Here is a 13,896-nt window from a genome sequence, read left to right as displayed (position 1 = left end):
AAATCCTGGCAATATAAAAAGTCAGCATTATTTTTTCGTTAGGAGGTTCAGTGTGAAAAATGTAGGTGCACTGAAGTTACATGGGAATAGTCACTCTCTTCTCTAAAAATCAACCTAAAAATTAAGTATTCTTTGCCCAAATCATTATGCAGTTTAAAAACATTCAAAATGGAAGGTTTTGTTCTTCATTTTGTCTGTCACTAGCCTTCATACCAGCAATTAGGAAAAAAAAAAATCTAGAAGTATGTGCACCCACAGATACACATACATTCCCTTCTAAAAAACAGCTAATCAAAATTTGTTAAGTTTAATTTCTTACATCTCACTTGACAAAAACCTACCAGAGAACTAGATTTGGCCCCACCAGTTCATGCCTAAGTGGAATTATTGCACACACACAGAAAGAAAACCTTAAGCAAACAGCTTCCTTTCCACAACTTTGGTTTTTAGATCTATGACAACATCTAATGCATTTTCTGAGACCAGATGTCAACAGCCTGTCTAGGCGATGTGTAACTTTTTATACAGCAGAACAGGAAAACAAAGGCTCATACATTCAGCTCTGAATTGAAATTCCACATGGAGCTGATCTTTTGAGCATACTTTAAAATCATGTTTTTGCTTTTATTAACCTCAGTAACTGTAAAATGTATTTTAAACATCGCTTCCCTTTGAATTCAACAAAAGACAGCAGTATTTTCTCTCTCCCTCGCTCCTTTTGTTGGTAATCTTACTGCAAAAATGTCTGTGTTGCTTTTTCTCCCCCGCCCCATCCCCTGCCTGTAAAATCGAAGTTGGACAAACACTGCACGGCTGAAGTGACATATTTGAATGGAATTCAGACCAACCAGTTCCTGTTTATGTTTCTGATTTGAGAATGTAGCCTTCTCATTCACTATACATTAGAAACACACCAAGGCCATAAATGGTGTCAGGTTACAGGCAGGCAGGGCCAAGGAGCATTAATCATTACTTTAAGGCAACTGGCAAAAGCAGCAGCTGAGGGAACACTACACCCTTCAGCTCCGCATAAATGGACATTCCAGGGTTTGGCGTGTGTGGGGTTGTTTTTTTTTTTTTTTTTCCCTTCAGCATCCATTTTATGAATGAAACTTCAGGCTGCACAGAGTCCATTCATATAAAAGCTATGCTCACAGGGCTCAGTCTCTCGGGATCAATCGGTCTTGGGTAAGGCTGATGTGATTGGTTTAAGGCAGGCTTCAGCCTTCCATTACTGATTTAAAATGCAGCCTGTGTCCATTTGACCTGCGTTAATGCACAAAGAGTAAATCCAGACTGCGCTCTCAATCCTCAAATCAAATCATTAGCCAGTGCCACTTACTGTAACTGTAGATTTAGAGGATATTTATCCATTTCTTTGAAAAACAGGGACTGCAGGACAATTTTTCAAATCGTATTGTCTGCTTTGAAAGGAAAAATAGATGTATGGTCTCCTGCCTATATGCTCACATTAACTTGGTGTTCAGGTTTTCCTTTGTTCATGAAGATAATATTACAAAATGAATTCTATGTTAACCACAGATTTCTTTCAGACAGAATTAGTGAATAGGGGAAATCAGCTAGATGGGAAACAAGTGAAAAGTTAAAATTCTGCCTTTCAAAGCAATCTTCTGAAGTCCAGGTTTCCCAAGTTTCCCCCTCAGATGCTATTAATTTTCTACTGTCATACCATCCAACAGTAGATTTGTGTTTATGTGCTTTAAGAGCAAGTACAAAGTGCAGTGCAGTTTAACTACCGAACAAAATCCATGCTCATTCACTGAAGCAACCCAGCAAAGACAAGCTCCTGAAACAAGAGGGTGAATTATTTTAAACCACAGAAGTGAGACTCGGGAAAACTGCAAAACCAAAAACAAGGAGGGGAGACTTCTTAAACCTACTGAACTCGAGAGCAAACCCCTATCCCTTGTCCTCTCCTGCCTTTATGCCAGCTAGATTTTCATTGACAACAATTGTACTGCTGTGTAAAAGAATTTCTTTAAGACCATAAGGACATGCAGTTTTGAGATGCATGTACTGAAGCACCATATCCAGGAAAAGGATGGAATCAGTTCTGTTTCACAGAACATTTTATAAAACTATGTTCAAAAATACTGCAAATATTTGCAGCCTGACCAAAAAAGAAAAAAAAAAAAGGAAAAAAAAAGAAAACCCAGAGAGAATTTGAGGAAAAGATTAAGCAGCTGGAGGATTTATGAAGCTAGATCTCAACGAGTCACACAGACAGACTAAGAGTATACATGCAAACTGTCTACAGAGATTTAGAGGTGGTATATTAATACCAAGGAATTGTTTAGGATGAGTCAAAGAGGTGTAGCTATGAGCAAGGGAATGGACCTGATCAAAGGGAAAATTTAGGCTTATGATCAAGAAATATTTCTTAACTGTGAAGTCTATTAGTCTGTGAAATAATCTCCCAGGGGAATAATTGTAGTAATAATACTTAGCACTCATACAGCGCTTTACGTTTTCAAAGCACTGTATGAAAATTACCCAATATAATTAAAGACAGCAGTAGCAGCACCATGAGTTGTGTCATTTTAAATGCTGCACTGGTCAATGCACTAGAGAATATCCTGGAAAAAGCAAACCTGCACTGACTCTGACTGACAGCTAAGATTTCCTTTTTTCCTTCACACTAGCATCTCCAAATGTCTAAACTTTACCACCATGAGGTACAACAGAATATCCAACTGTTGTTCAAAAAAAGAAAAAAAAAACAACAAAAAAAGGAATCCGCAAATAAATATACTTCCAAGAAACAAATTTAATTTTTTTTCCTTGAAATTTTAATTCTATGCATCCTCTTATGCTGTTCTACAAACTCTCAAATTTAAGGACATATCAGCTGATCTCTAGCGAAGAACGTGCTACTAGAGATCTTTTTCCACGTTAATTTGCATTGATTTGCTTTTCAAAAAACACCACATCAGGTATTTGAAAGGCCTCCTGCTTTTTATTTTGTTCCCAGTCATTAGGTAAATACACATTTATAACATGGATGGTAGAATGCTAACAACTTCCTATACCTAAGAGAGCAAACTTAGGAGGCTGAGAAGTGTCATAATTACAACTTCCTGGGCAACCTTGATACAACTCCTTTGTTGCAAATGAATTGATACAGCCTTTTGCCTCTGCACTCTTGTCTCTTGAGTGCACAGGTCAAAACTATTTGGGGGAGGGAGAGCCATTGCAGTAAACAGCTTTGCAGGTGGAGCCCCTGTTTTATTTGTTACAGAGCCTGGAAGTTGTGTACTTAATGAGGCAGAACATTTCAAGAAAGGAAAAGATGACTTCAAGACTAATACAGCTGAATGGTCAATTTTAGGCCCCAATAAAGCCCGTTCCAGCCCCAATGAAGTTTTCCAAAGTAGTCACGTCGCATCTGCCAGATTTTTCGTACTATGCATTTCTTATTTTTGCAGTGCTTACACAGGGACCCTAATCTGACGTTCCCATACTTCCCCACCTAGAAATACAAAGGAAGTCCCTAGGAGCTAAGCTTTGAACATATGTAATACATAATGTTCTTTAAAAATTATCTAGTCCTAACCAGGTACCCAAAATAAAGAGGTATATACATCTGATGTGTCTCTCTGCCTCCGCTCATCTCTCTTAACAGAGGGGTAGCTCCTCATCCATTCCAATGTGCCAACACAAGGTATTTATTGCTTTTGAGGCCTCAGGAATTAAAAGGATGAGCAACCCAGAAAGCAAGATATGGAGGCTAATAATTCTGTCTGGATAGTTCATTCTTTAAGTGATGTGACTAGTATCTTGGAAGAAAACTTTGGAAGTGACAGGGACAGAATGTAAATTTTCTATGGTCCATTCAAGCGTATTACTCGTGAGGCTACCCTGAAATGTAACTGTGAGAATAGCCCTGCTAATGCCTCTAACCTGCTCAAGAAAGACTGAATCTATCTAGATTTCAACAGACCAACTCCTGGCAATTGGTAATAAGTACATGCAAGCAACAATTCCTCCTCTACTCATCCCTTAACACCACTGTGTGACAAATTTCAAAGTTCCCAGTCAAAGAAGAGCTTTCCAACCAGAGTAACTATTTCGATTTGGCAAAACAGAATATGAGATTTAAACTTAACAACAATTTAAGATGTCATTTTAAAACTAGACTTTTAATACTTAATATTGATACATGCATACTTTAGCAAATTTGCAAATACACTACATTAGGTAGGGAGGATCAAGCCTGCAAAGATCCTGCTTCAAAATAAAGCCCAGAATAGATGAAGCATCTCAAGTTTGGCCTTTTTTAAATAACTGAATACATGAATTGAATTCTAGAAGTGCTAACTATACAGGAATGCCCACTATTAACCCTTGTAAACAAAGGTCTTGGGACGCCTTCTGGGGCATATTCATTAATGACGCAAAATAGCAAAGCTCTATATGTCCTTGGCTGCATCTTTGTGCTTAAAGTTGCTAGATACAGCATCAAGTACTAAATACATCTGACTGGCAGCCATGAAAAAATCCAAGGCAGAAAATAAGGTCTGATTGATTGAACATGTATGATGCACTGTGACTTCTAGAAGTGTGGATGGATAAGGAAGAGCTTCTACTCTGTTGACATTTTTCTTTTTCCATTATCTCAAACATTCTGCAGTAGAAATTGCATACCTGCAATTACAATTACAACTAATTGATCTGCCATTTCCCATGTCATAATTAATGCCATGTTTTAATAGTTATAATCATTCCATAATAATGCTTTTCATTCACCAGCTTCCCACAAAGTATAAAAGTATAGTGCACAAAAGCAATGAACTTTTACGAGGCTCTTTCAAAAACATCCCAAAAGGAACATCTCTGTGTATTACAATGAACTTTTTAAATATGCTTCTGTATTCTTATCTGAGCTGCAATGAAACACCATGCAAAGAAGGCTTTTCACTCTGGCATTCCTCCTTCCCTGAACATCCATAGGTGAAAAATGAAATCAATGATTCAGTGACAAATACATTATGTTTCCTAAGGGGTTATTTAATGTACTCTTAGCAAGGATGGAAAATGATGGTTTCTAGAGAACAGATGGTAACAAGACAAAATATCAACAGACCACAGTTGTTGACTGCAATTTATGGAGTGTACAGATGTGTCAACTTAAATGCAGTGATTCTGAGGCCAATAAAAGTACTTCCTGATACCAACAGATTAATTTTTCATGACCACTGGTTACACAGCTATTACATTTTTAAAAACTAATTATTCATCTACAAAAGAAACAACAATTTTGCTTGAACGTCATTACTATAAAGTAGAATGTTGTTCTTGCTGGCAAAAAAAAAAAGGCATGACAGGATTGGTTACAAGTTTGCACATCTTCCTTTCAGAATAAAATTTCCTTTTTTTTTTTTTTCCCATAAAGAATATTCCAAAGAAAGATGAACGCTAGCAGCCAACTCAGATTTAAAGTAATAGTATGCAATAAGGAGATCCCACTTCCTAGTCAAATATGAAGCATGCTTACAAAAGGGCCTTTTTTCACCCTTTAATTTAGCAGGATGAATAACGGTGCTTGTGAAGGTTGCAAGGGACTGGTAGTGCCTGAAGCTGCAGTCCCCTATTTATTATCCATTGCCACATTAACTATGCAGACAGTCTCTCCCATGCTGCTCTGTAAGACTAAAGATACATGACTGCCAAAGCCACATATCTCAGAACCTTCATCAATGAACGGGTTTAGTTCTAGATCTGATCCTTGTTAATCTGAACTCATTTTCATCTTGTCTTATATTTCAACTTGGCAAAGTATTTCACCCTTGGTCCCCGCCCTGTATAGGCCTAACTCAAATCTACCTAAGGATTGGTTCTTTACTTGTCAAGAGTAAGAAAGGAGAAAAGGCAGCTCTACTTTCCAAATTGCCCTGTTCTAACACAGAGATAAATTCAAAACCAAGGACTTTACAACAGTGATATCACAAAATAGCCCACTAAATAGACAATGTTAAGTTAGCTACAGAAAAGACAATAAAAAAAAATCTCCACTGTATCAAATGGGAAGATAGTTTGTTACAGGCTAAACTGTCAAAGGAGACCTCACCTCAGCCGCCACGTAGCCTTTGGGAAATAAACTGCAAAAGCATCTAACCAGAGGCTAAACCAGCAGGAAAGCACTGCAGGTACTGCAGCACCCAGAAGAGACAGAGTCAGGCTGAAATCAGACAGGGCCACCCATTCCCCCTGTCCAACTCAGGGTGCACATGTATGAAAGCAATGCACCTTCCTCCAGAAGCATGGTAAGGACTCACTGAAATCCCTCCCTTTCAACACTGCGGCATACACAAAGCAGGACAGAGGCAGAGACTGAAGAGGAGCTGCAGAAATCACTTACACCAGAACTGAAAAATGTGTTTTGATTGTATTTTCTCAGCTCAGTACTGATCAACTGTTTACACTACCTAGCCCACTACATGCTGTTTTAACCTCAGCTTCTCTCCGTATCACCCTTCCAGTTTCCTCCTCCTCCATCACTAAACTCCTTTTTTGCTTCCCTAATTCTCTCTTTTCCCAAGTACAATATAAATTTTATATTTAAATTGTGTCAAACATTTACAGTGTTATTCCCTTGATTTATGTTTTTATCCTTTCTACCCCTTATCTTTTTATTTTGACCAGAAGCTATTGAGAGCAGGCTCTGCCATCACATCCTCTGTTTTGTACTGTTTGTAGAGCACTAGGGCTCCATTCCAGTTGCCCTATAAGCACAATCATAATAAACATTATTAATAGCAACAGCGTATTCTCTACATCAGCAACCTGGCATCACAGATTATGTACCTCCACAAAACACAGCAGTATGCACAAACTGAGAAGCTGACACCAATTTGGCTGATTCTTCTCCCTCATTGGTTTTATAGTTGTATAAACCCCACTTCAGCGGTGTTACTCCTGATTTAAAGTAGTGCAAGCAAGAGGAGAAAGAGTCCTCTATTTCTGGCAGATAAATAAAGAGCTCATAAAATGGAGCACACAAATTCAGAGGTCAGAGATGAGATAGTACAGAACAAGCCCACTCTTAAGCAAAGCTCAGTTTTGCACCCCTGATTTTTTCTTCTCCAGCTTCTTTAACCTGTGCACTGTCTGCACAGAGAGTTCTGGAAAACAAAATCCTTTGCAGAGCAAGCAACAGCAATGGTGGCACAAGATACGCTGTACTATGTAGCAATCTTACTACTTCATAAGCTATATCAGATATAAATTACTTCAGGAGACTTAGAAGCCAAAAGAGCAAGTTTCAAGTCATACAATCAAAACATCGATAGCCCTAGCTTGGACTCATTTATTTACTATGCAGAAGTAAAGGAGAGTCTCACCTACCTGAATCATATGCAAAATCTCTAGGTTCCTGTTTAATCATCAGAGGAGGGGGGAAATTTTGACTGGCTGCACTGCCAACCATAGCATTGTGTTCATAAACTGGATCGTGGTACTCCTGCTTAAAACCTTGAGGCGGGAAAGGGATGTTTGGCTCAGACATCTGGCGCTGATATATTGGACGTCCTTCCCTTGGCATTGCAGGCAAAGGTGGGAAAGAATTGCAAGGTTCAGAGAGCTGGCGGCGAAATCTAGGACACAAGTTAGAGAGGTCATGTAAAGGACTTGAGCTACATTCCATTTCCCAGAGATCTTCACAGGTCATGATTAGTGGATGTATCACTTTCTCAGCAGCAAACATGTTGCTTATGATAATGCCAAGTGCTGCCATTAGGATCCCTTGCGTTGCAGAACAGTAACAAGCAAAGAAACAAAAAACCCCACCTATTAATACCAGCTCTAAGACCTGTCTCCACCACCATCCTCTTTGCTTTCAGTATCTTCTCTCAACAGAAGAGGCAAACAGGAAATGCACCAGCTTCAAACCAGTAGAAAGACTGACATCCTACCACAGTAATATGAAGGAAGCTTAGGTAGAGTTCTCTGTTCTTTCACAAGTACTCTAATTTACTCTTACCATTCTTACTGTTACACGGAAACCATTCTGACCACAACAAACAAACATTTCAAATAAAGAGTATTGTCTGTTGTAGTATCTGGAATCATTCCAGGGTAAAAGTTCTGTCCTCTCGGGGATAGTGCCATGGGAGATCTACCTGCAAGGCTGGCACTGCTTTCCAGCTCTAATGAGAAGGGAATGTAAGCACCCCAGAAAAAGGAGAGGGTGCAAACTTTTTCTAAGAGAAACAATGCCTAAGAATTCCCCTCCTGGCTTAACTTGTTCCCTTGGTCATTTCTACATGAAGTCATCCATACAAGCCACGCTGCCATTCACTACTCCCAAATGCTCTTCAGTAGGCATAAAATCTGAGAATTCAGCTTTAAATTAACTTCATTTACATGTAACACTACTCGAGAACCCAGGCTTGTTGTTTCTTCCATAAAACATATCTACCTGAACTAAAAGGCCTGAATGTAATTACTTGGTCATCTGCAGGTTCAGAAGCATAGAGAAGAATACAAGGATGTTATTTTCCCACCGTGCCCCGATGAACTGCACAAAGTCTTCCTGTCATCTCCTGCAGATTACCACAGTAGTGGTAACCACCACTGTAGTAATAATACTGTGCCTGCACTAATCCACAGCAGATGCAACGTTCTTGCAACAAACTGCTTACTAGTCCTGTTGTCACTCATCATGAACAAGACACGCTTTTTAAAAAAGAAAAAAAAAAAAGAAACCTGTGCCTTTCTCTGTAAGTTTCTCACTGTCACACTCAGAAAAATGAAGAACTAAACATTCTTCAGCTTCCTGTACTTTGGATCTGAACTGACTTTGGTTCACACAAGCAAAAGCAGACATCCTCTTGGAGAAAACTGGGTGAGTGAAGAAGAATGCAAGGGTTTGATTGCACAGGCAATACAATCCTTGACTATCAACTCTTATGTAGTACATGTTTCTGAAACAATTTGAACTCCACTAACATCTGTCATAATACTGCTGTGAACTTGGTCTGACAAATATTTACCATCATAGCTTAATTACAAGTACTGTGGGAGCTACAGAGATAGAAACTATTACAGTGTAGTAGTGGAGACAAAATGAATTTTTTTAATGATGCTGTAAATATTATATTTTGCAGTAGAAAGAGTACTGCACTGTAACATTGGGTTTTGCAATTCCACCTACACCTGCAGAAAATAAACTTAGAAACTCAAATGTATTATGAAACAGTTAGGCTGACTGGCACTGCATTCATTTCCCTCTTTTCCTTTTTTCATTAGCCAAAAAAAGAAGCAGAAATTATCATTAAGAACTGTCAAGGAGTGAATCAGAAAATTGCAACTTGAAGTTAAAATAAGAAACAGGCTCACTCACAAAGCCTCAAAGGAAGTTAATAATACTTGTTGTACTGGAAGCTTTGTATGGAATCAAGCCATTTGTTTATACAAGTGGATTTGATTCCTGTTGGTACTTGTTAGGACCACTTATCGTTCATATATTCATGCCCTGTATGAAGATGTATGGGCTCTATGTTCTAGATACTAACGCTATCTTATGCCACCAATGCATATTCCAAAGAAATATGCCTTGAGTTATAGATTTATATATGAACTCACGTAGGTAGGTCATTTGTTTAAGTAACATTTTCTGAATACACTCATTGTAGTAGCATACCACCTTATAAATCAGGAAGATTTGAAGTTCACAAAAATATGAAGTACACATTCGCTTCAAACAACTGGAAGTGATAAGATTCAAAACAAATAAGAAAATGGGGAAAAATATCTTCCACTACAACTGTACCTTTCTTTAAAAAAAAAGAGAAAAATGAGATTTTTTGGCCTGAGTCAGCTATTTTGGACTTCACTAGAACACATGATGTTCTATCACGGAAGGGAAGCATTAGTGCAAAATGCCCTGAAGAACATAAATGTCAAAGACGGAGGGGGGAAGGGGAATCGTATAAAGAGCCTACAAAGCTTGTGCAGAGCAAGTGTTACAGGCATAGAAAAATATACTACGGTGTATGCAAATCTCTATAAATACTCAAATTAGGGCTGACATACAGCTTCAGTACTCTACAAGTTGCTCTAAATCAAAAGATTTTTTCATCTGAAAAATCTTATTACTGCTCTCTGCACAGAAGCCATTTAGCTTCTGGAGATTTCAGTCTCCTGACAACTTGACTTTGGTGTATATACAAAAACACATTTATCTACCATCCTGTAATCAAAACCGCTGCTTGGCTTCACTGGGGGCCTGCATGGTTAGACCACAGTCCACGGAGGGAGAAAAGACGGGGGACTATGGCAGCTGAAGGGGCCAATTCAGTGTTTCCTCACCACCAGGCGGGCTTATAGAGAACCTTGGGTGATATTTAAAACTATCTTAGCAGAGCACAAAACAGCAATATAAACCTTAGCAACCCCCTTCAGAAGTGATCTGCACAAATCCCTGGAGATAACAGCCCTTATTAGAGCAGAAGCATGCAAATTGCACTCCCAACAACTGTGATTTTCTTTTCAGGTGCTTCTTAATTTGCTAATGTTTAAGCACTAAGTTGAGTTTCTGAACATATATGTCTTTTTACATACAGCTGAAATTTTAAATGCTCAGGGCAATCACACAACACAGCAGACAAAAACAGGTTCATGCAATAAAGGTTAGGATAGATAGAATTCCACAAACAAGTGTTTGGTCTCAAAAATCAGTGAAATCCACTGAGCATATCTGTTGCAAAACTGAACTAAGAAAGATAGTCAGTTGTCTGGGGATTTCTAACATACCAAAACAAAACAGGGTGACTTAAGGATAGTTTAAGCTTTAATTCTAGTCTCTAGCTCTTGTGGCTTTTACTCAGACTAATGTTATTTAAGCACAGTTTATGTTGGCATCTTAGTTTGTTTGAAATGTTATATTTTAAAAGGGGTTGGAAAAATTATGCACCCTTCCAAAGAATATTCTGAAGCAATAACACCATAACATGGCCACTTATCTCTTAGATAGGTGAATTGCTTAGCAAGAGGCCAGATATTTATAGCCAGGATCATGCCTGCTAGTGACTTCATTACCTCATAGGGCTTACTAGCCTCAAGTGAATCACAGAATCATAGAATAGCCCAGGTTGGAAGGGACCCTGAAAGACCATCTGGTCCAACCTTTCATGGGAAAGGGAGCCTAGATGAGGTTATCATCTAGCACCCTGCAATCACCCTCAGAAGACAGAAGCAGCAGGTCATTAGAACTCTGTTGCTGCCAATATGAACTCCTACTGAAGTCCACCAAGTTGGGTGCCAGCCTTTCATAAAACGCAGATACTTCTGACACTTTGAACCTTGCCGGCTTTCACCTTGGTCCCCCAACCCAAAAGGGAATAGTTCTGGGCAGGAAGCCAGTGCTACCCTACATAAGAGACTTGCAACCACAACTGAAATGCTTTCTGCATGGGTCCCTCACGTGTTTTGTATTTTACCTGTGGTCCATAGGGAAGCTGTTGTCTTGAATGGACTGGGATGGAGGGAGATGGGTAGGGAAAACCCGGTCAGGTTTAGGAGTCTGAGCTGAGTTTGGGGAGGCATGGTGCAGCGGTGACACAGGAGTGCTGGATGGCGTCGGTGGGTTGGAGGGCCTCATTCCCACTTGTGGCTTCTGATCATAGGCACTATCAGTAAGGCAAGAGGAAAGAAGGTCAGGTTATTTTCTCTGGAAAAAAAAAAAAAAGTAGCATCTACATCCAGAAAAAAAACCTCCAAGTGTTACATTTATAAGCTTTTTATTATAGTCACACTATTAGCCAGTTTGGGGCAGAGGAATTATCTACTTTACATTGCGAAGAGCACAGAAAAAATCATGTTAGCGGCAAGTGGTTCAACACAGCATTTTCTTCTCTGGGGCACAGAAATGTATTTTTAAAGGATTCAGTCTTACAGTGACATTCTAACAGCAGTTATACAAAATACATAAAAGTAGAAGCACCTGGACTAGAGCACAAAGCGCCAGCAGTGCCTGTCAAGACTCTTTTTAGAGCTTGCACAAACCACAAAGTGAGACAGTAAAACAATACAGCTAGAGGGAAGGGATCTGACCCAGAAAAACAATGGTATGTTGGCTTAGCTACCCACACTAGGATGTCAGCAGCCTCTCCCAACAGTTCTCCCCTCCCCCCCCCCCCGCCTCTCAAAAATAAAGTGCTGGTCCTGCAAACACATAGATGCTATTTTCAAAGGTGTCCCAAATCAGGAAAGACATGAGCACACTTTGATCATCCCTCTTTCTAAACAGGAAAAATGCAGACATTAGGCAGATAGTAAGCACGAACTTGCATACTTTCCTGTCAGGTCCCCTAGCACCCATCAAATCCACCAATGTATGCATTTGATTTTTGAAATCAAAAATCACTCCTCTACGACTGGCCGGTCTTCCCCCCCCCTTCATATCGAAAAAGTTAAATGTAAATGATTTAAGTGCTAACAGTTTTCGTAGTACATTAATATGAATAAAAACTCACAAGTTGGATGAAAGATTCTAAAATAGACTGAAAGGTCAATAGGAAACCCTTCACTGCTGACACTAAAGGAAGGAGTGACACGTAAGTGCAAACCAAAAGAAAGTCAATAAAGAATGCAGTGGTATCAAGCCCCTCCACTGCCCACAAATAAATAAAGCTTTTATTATCTATCCCTATAAAAGAAGACAACTTGCTTTTGAATAGGTAACAAAGATGCAGAGCCTAATGAAATACTATTTTAAATTGTAATCACCCACGAATACACACATATAACATCTCCAAAACTTGTCAAATACCTAATGTGTTGCTCAGACCTGCCAATCTCTTGCCTGTTACACAGATCTCTCTCTTTCCTAATGTGTGTAATGCATTTTGAAAGTACTTTCAACACAACTTGCAGAAAACAAGACACTCCTTCCTTCTATTTCACGCTAGCACCCTGGGTTTTTAAACTCTGGCTATCTCCCATGGAGAAGGAATGGAGAATATGCATTTTGATGAAAAACACTGCTTTAAAATGGTTATGTAAGTGTTTGATACAACTGTAAACAACTCCATCAGTGTTCATCAGCTAAATGCATTATCTCATCAGTCTGTTATCTGCTGAAGAGGTAACTTTTATAAGATCTCTATTATGGTTTTATTACTCTTTAGTCAGTCCTCATTTAAATCAGCAGTTCTCACTGCATACATGCTCCTGATTGCTTTACCTGACATTGTACAGGCACTTTTCCCCATAACTGAACTTGAATGGTTGTTCTTGACTGCAAGCGGAGCCAAGTTCTGAACATGGGCTATGGGGTTCCTTCTTGATTTTCACAGGGAGACCATGAAAAGCCACTGGAAAGAGAAAGAAAACGTAATTAAAACCCAAGTACAATATTAACAATGAGCTTTCTCAAGTAAGCTAGACACTGCTAATTAAACACATGATTAATTAAACCATTGTAATACTAAAAACAATATAGGAAATAAACATTTCAAATATTTCTTCGGGTGTCAACTGAAAAATAGACACCAGAGATCCTTCGCATTGGCTATTAGCACTTTTATTGTTTAATAGAATGATGGCCAGGATCCCATCTCATTAGCAGGAAAATAACAGCCCACTTATATTTGGCTTAACTACTGTAAATGTTGTCAGAGGCAAAATACTTCCCAGGCACCAAATGTTTCTAAGTAATATTAGTGAGGTAGCTTTTAGCTATAAATGCAATAGTAGTTCACTTCAAAGAGTGCCACACAAATGACTCCAAAACAAATTTCTCATATATCAGCCTCAAGTATATGATCAGTAATCTTTTTGTCCCACAGAATGCACGAAAATTTGCACTGAAACTTATGAAACTGGATGATTACATGCACCTTTAGTTATAAGTAACGTCGGGGAAAAAAAATACAC

The 13,896-nt window shown here is 38.9% G+C and overlaps 1 protein-coding gene across 5 annotated transcripts in view; it reads right to left on the bottom strand.

Moving 5' to 3' along the window:
- The window catches only part of ETV1 (ETS variant transcription factor 1), a 67,962-nt gene that overhangs the window by 20,531 nt on the left and 33,535 nt on the right, over positions 1–13,896 (bottom strand). For all 5 annotated transcript variants that reach the window (XM_076331412.1, XM_076331410.1, XM_076331413.1 and 2 more), the window contains 3 exons: positions 13,205–13,334; positions 11,460–11,648; positions 7,366–7,613 (listed from right to left, as the gene is read on the bottom strand). In XM_076331412.1, coding sequence (XP_076187527.1) covers positions 7,366–7,613; positions 11,460–11,648; positions 13,205–13,334 — 567 coding nt within the window. The remainder of the gene's footprint in view (positions 1–7,365; positions 7,614–11,459; positions 11,649–13,204; positions 13,335–13,896) is intronic.

This window comes from Aptenodytes patagonicus, chromosome 2, assembly GCF_965638725.1.
Source record: "Aptenodytes patagonicus chromosome 2, bAptPat1.pri.cur, whole genome shotgun sequence".
In the NCBI taxonomy this organism is placed as follows: Eukaryota; Metazoa; Chordata; class Aves; order Sphenisciformes; family Spheniscidae; genus Aptenodytes; species Aptenodytes patagonicus.
This window is presented reverse-complemented; position numbering and strand designations above follow the sequence as displayed.